Below are 5,000 nucleotides of genomic sequence, written 5' to 3'. Positions count from 1 at the left end.
TTATAAAAACGTTAAATACACAAGTCCCTATTGCGTTACATATTCTGATATAGAAAACTATAACTAACTAAATAACGCCATTAATTAATTCTAACAAACATATAAACAAAGATTAATTACTATCACTAGTAAATAACGTAGTAGAAGCATTCCTACAAATTTTCCTTAATAATTGACCAACAAATATTTATACCACCTGTTCCTTGCTAACAAATCCTACGGACTTTCTATCCATGCCAGCAGAAGCAGGACGTCGGGACAGAAAGCAGGAAGCAGAAGGTCAGCGGTTGCGACCATGACCCACTTTTCGTTCCTCGTGACCTTTGTGACCTTGACCTGTTTCCTGCCGGGGTCATCCCTGAGCCTCCCCCGGGAGAGACTTCCCCAAGAGCCGTCGCTTCGCTACGGTGAGTCATCGAAGTGACAGGAATTAAGGATAAGGGAGATAATCCAATAGATTTTAATAAACAAATTTATTAAAATAAACAAATTGATGTTAATAAACAAATAAATGTAAATAAACAAATAAATGTAAATAAACAAATAAATGTAAATAAACTGATACATGTAAATAAACAAATACATGTAAATAAGAAGATACATGTAAATAGACAATTAAATATAAATAAATAAAACACATGTAAATAAACTAATGAATATAGGTATAAACAAATTAACAATGGATTAATGTCAGTAAACAAATAAATGTGATTAGACAAATACATGTAAATAAGTAAATAAATGATCATATAGATAGGTGAGTAAATAAAGCAATAAATATACAAATTGAACAAAATGAAATACAGCAAGCTATTTTTTTTCTTTTTTCTTTTTCCTTTCCTTAATATTTTATACATCTACTGGGTTTTTGTTATTTCTTCATCTATCGATATTTTGTTAATAATCTATATTTTGGTTTTATTTATCAACGTTTTTTTGTGATTGTTTTAATCAACGTTGGCTCTTGTTATTGCTGTTAAATATCACGGGCGTTGTTATTGTTATTATTCATGTTATCATTCTTATGGTTATTGCTTTGATGCATAACCTTTTTCACTGTCATTATAATCATGCTCATGAATGTGAATGGCATTTTGTACTTCCATTTATTTAATGTATAACCGGTGTTATCATTAGAAGTCACCATTTTTGTCGTTAATCTGTATTTTTTCGTTTTTTAATTACTAGTAGTCAAATTGACATTATCATTATTATCACTAATTATCATTAACTAGGAGTGGATCACTTGCGGGGTGAGGGATACTTAAGGGGGAACAGCGGGGGTAGGGTACTAGGCACAGCATTATCAGCTGTTAATTCTTTAAAATGGGGGGGCAGAGCAACCGGGGGAGATCATCATCCCCCCCCCCCAGTTCCTCCACCGGTTGTAATCATTATCATATTCTTCATTATTCTCACTATCGACCTACATATGTTCAGTCCTAGTAGTATTACTATTAAATGCATCTTTTGCTGTTACTAACATCAGAAGTATCACAAATACTTCATCCATGTTATATCACTATTGTAAATAATACAGTACCTATTACCACGATGACTAATTCATTTCTCTCTTCTATTCATCTCACCTGAATCTTCCGTGCTGACGTTCTCGATCTTTCCAACACACCCCTGACGATGGCGCTGACAGTGGGCTACTGCGAGAGCAAAGTGGTGGTAATGAGCCCCGGGAAATCTCGAAAATTCTGGTCTCTAGGATACGTGTATCTCAAGGAACCTTACCCGGCAGATTGTGTCCTCAAATACAGATTCGAAACACGCTTCAAAAGGGTAGGTGTCCGAATAAGAGAATGTGAAGGTGGGGGGGGAGGTGAGATCTTAAGTGTATGTAGGAAATTATATATCTACAAGATGCATGATGTATTATGAAATAGAACTACATGTCTTGTATATATACCTTCTTTATGTTTGTTGATAATTATTTTCTCAAAGAATGTTGTTTTCGTTTCGTTCGTTCACTTGACCGAAGCTCCGGAATCGTTCAGTTATAGACGAATTAAAGGATTATTTGACAAATATTCAGCTTTTGGTCGAAAGTACTTTATTTTTAAGCTTTATGTTCTATTAACTTACTTCGTTATTACTTTATAAAATAAGAATGATAATATAAAAATGACGTGGGATTGTGGCATTTCAATTTTACAGTCTCCATCCTAAATATCGTTTTGAAGAAGGGCAGTAAAATGGAAACTTTTATGATAAATCTTTTTGTCATCTAGGGAAAAAAATCCATCACTAAACATACATTAATATGGAAATTCTAAATGTTTCTTTGAACCACACACTAATCCCAAAAAAAAATTATCCAACAGAAAGACACGTACGTCAAATTTGGGTTCCGTGTGACCGGTACATTTTCGGGTCCAGACATCGCCTACAGCTCTTGCCACACAACCGATTATGTGTACCTTGACGACTCGTCGAGAAATACAGCAATGTATGTACAGTAGATGTATTGGATTTGAATAGTGAACATTTGACGTAACGTATCTATCTAACCTATTCCACACATATACTGTATTCTTGTACTCTCAGTCTCAACTTTAGTACTCCCCTCTCTCTCTCTCACACACACACATCCACTCTCTCCTGTTTCCTTCCACTCTGGTGTCCTTTCCGACGTGTCCTATTTTCCGAATCCTTTCTCCTCTCCTCGCCTAACCATCTCTCTCTCCTACCCTGTTCCTTTGCTCCTTCAGCGCTCCCTTTCAACACGTTCCAACATATTTAAATATATTGAACCATATTGAAACATATCGTCCTGTGCAATATATTTCAACACATAGCCTTTTAACTACATGTCCGTAAACAGCATCATTCTCTCCTCCAGCTTTTGTGGACCGGATGCGACCATAGATTACGTGACGGGGTCCAATTCCTTCGAGTTCAATTTCGTGGTGAGTGTTAGGAGCAGGTTTGCTTTTGACCGTGGGAAATCCTTCTTCATTTGTGTTTCCACTTAAGGCTCATAGGAGAATCTTAATCCATGTAGCTTAGCCCCAATGACATTTGTATTAATATTTTTCTCCCCACTCCTTTACCTATTTTCAACTTCGCCCCTCCTCCCTTGACTAATTTTCTAACCTCGTCTCCCCATCTTTCCACCCTTTTTCCAACCCATCTTCAACAACGCTTCCCCACTCCCCTACTCATTTCCCAACCTCACTTCCCTTTCCCCATCCGACTTTCACCTCATCCACTTCACTCCCACCACGCCCCTCGCTTTCCTCTCTCCATCTCCCCTCCTCCTCTTTCCCTCCCCCCTATTCCTCAGAGTCAGAAGGACAGTCCGCGTGGCCTCGGGTTCTTCGTGGTGATAGAAAGCATCAGGCTCTGCGGAGGACTGCTGAGTCGCCAGGAGGACGGGCCGTCGGGGTACATCACCTCCCCTCTGCACTCGGCTGACTACCCGCCCAATTCGGAATGCTCCTGGTGGTTCACTGTGAGTGATGATGGTTAGAGGGATGCGTGGAGAGGGAAGGGAGAAGGGAAATGGGAGTGTGGAAGGGGGAGGAGACTGGGTTTAGAAGGGGAAGAGGGAGGGGAGTATGTTTAGAAGGGGAAGAGGGAGGGGAGAGGGTTTAGAAGGGGAAGAGTGAGAGGAGTATGTTTAGAAGGGGAAGAGGGAGGGGAGAGGGTTTAGAAGGGGAAGAGGGAAGGGAGTGGGTTTAGAAGGGGAAGAGGGAGGGGAGTGGGTTTAGAAGGGGAAGAGGGAGAGGAGTTTGTTTAGAAGGGGGAGAGGGAGAGGAGTATATTTAGAAGGGGAAGAGGGAGGGGAGTGGGTTTAGAAGGGGAAGAGGGAGGGGAGTGGGTTTAGAAGTGGGAGAGGGAGGGGAGTGGGTTTAGAAGGGGAAGAAGGAGGGGAGAGGGTTTAGAAGGGGAAGAGGGAGGGAAGTGGGTTTAGAAGGGGAAGAGGCATTAGATGTGGAAGAGGGAGGGGGAGTGGGTTTAGGAAACGGGAGCGGATTTAGAAGTTTATAAGGCACTGGTTGCGGAAGGGGAAGGCTTAATGGGTTAAGAGAGGGTGTGGGAAGAGGTTTCGAAGGGAGAATAAGAACGTAATCAAAGTCGTAACGTTTCGGTCCGCTCACGGGTTCCTCTTCGGACGATGCCTAGATGGAGCGTGACTCTGAATCGTTATGGCTTTAATGACGTGGCTGTGTTTTATTGCATTTATATGCACACGCAACTTTATTTGTTATTTATTTATATTTGTTTTATTGTGTTCGTGTTTGAACAGCCATATCATAAATCATTGTCACCTGTACTTATCTGTGCATTCTGTAAATATGGAGATAGCTAAATCCTTATCTATTGTTTCTCACTTCCTTCCAGGCCAGAGGGACCATATCGATAAAACTGAACTGCCACAGCTTTTGGTTGGAAGACACCGCCACTGCACTCGACGGGACAGAGCGATGCAAAGACAGACTGTCTGTCTCGTATGAGGTACGGAAATATTTGCTTTCTCCTTGACAAAAAAGAAATGTAATGAGCGAAAAATGAAAAAAAGACGCACACACGTACACACACATACACACAAACACACACACACAAACACACACACGTAAACACACACACACACACAAACAAACAAACAAACACACAACCCCTCACTCCTCCCCCCTTCTCCCCCCCCCACACACACCCAACCAACCAACCACCCAAAACAACTCCACCCCATCCCTCTTCTCCCTCTCTGCAGGTGGGTCGCTCCAAAGCAACCGAATACTGCAACACAGACTTGCAACACCACACCATCATGAGCCGAGACCCGCACCTCCTGGTCACCTTTAGGTCCAACAACGTGAATCACTATTCTGGCTTCAACTGTTCTTATGAATTCATTCGCTACGCCAAGTGAGAGCCGACGGGGGGAGGGGAGGAAGGGAGGAAGGAAGGAAGGGAGGGAGGGAGGGAGGAAGGAATGGGGGAGGGTGGGAGGAAGGAAGGAATGGGGGAGGGTGGGAGGAAGGAAG

The 5,000-nt window shown here is 41.7% G+C and overlaps 1 protein-coding gene across 1 annotated transcript; it reads left to right on the top strand.

The window, feature by feature from the left end:
• The first annotated feature begins 295 nt into the window (after nucleotides 1-295).
• Nucleotides 296-4,885, top strand: LOC147469817 (embryonic protein UVS.2-like). The gene is made up of 7 exons (XM_086547109.1): nucleotides 296-407; nucleotides 1,652-1,791; nucleotides 2,334-2,458; nucleotides 2,852-2,918; nucleotides 3,296-3,463; nucleotides 4,357-4,470; nucleotides 4,727-4,885. Exons 1-7 carry the CDS (start codon nucleotides 296-298, stop codon nucleotides 4,883-4,885), a joined length of 885 nt encoding a protein of 294 aa, XP_086403235.1.
• The last annotated feature ends 115 nt before the right edge of the window (nucleotides 4,886-5,000 follow it).

This window comes from Penaeus japonicus, unplaced genomic scaffold, assembly GCF_977035675.1.
Source record: "Penaeus japonicus unplaced genomic scaffold, GWHDUDI00000001_assembly GWHDUDI00000019, whole genome shotgun sequence".
NCBI classification, from domain to species: domain Eukaryota; kingdom Metazoa; phylum Arthropoda; class Malacostraca; order Decapoda; family Penaeidae; genus Penaeus; species Penaeus japonicus.
The sequence above is the reverse complement of the archived record's forward strand: the minus strand, read 5'-3'. Positions and strand labels throughout refer to the sequence as shown.

Excerpts from the sequence above, each read along its gene's own strand:
- LOC147469817 (XM_086547109.1), top strand. The coding sequence starts at position 296 with ATGACCCACTTTTCGTTCCTCGTGACCTTTGTGACCTTGACCTGTTTC. Across the intron at positions 408-1,651 it reads AGAGCCGTCGCTTCGCTACG|TGGGCTACTGCGAGAGCAAA; the intron begins GTGAGTCATCGA and ends TGGCGCTGACAG. Across the intron at positions 4,471-4,726 it reads GACTGTCTGTCTCGTATGAG|GTGGGTCGCTCCAAAGCAAC; the intron begins GTACGGAAATAT and ends CCCTCTCTGCAG.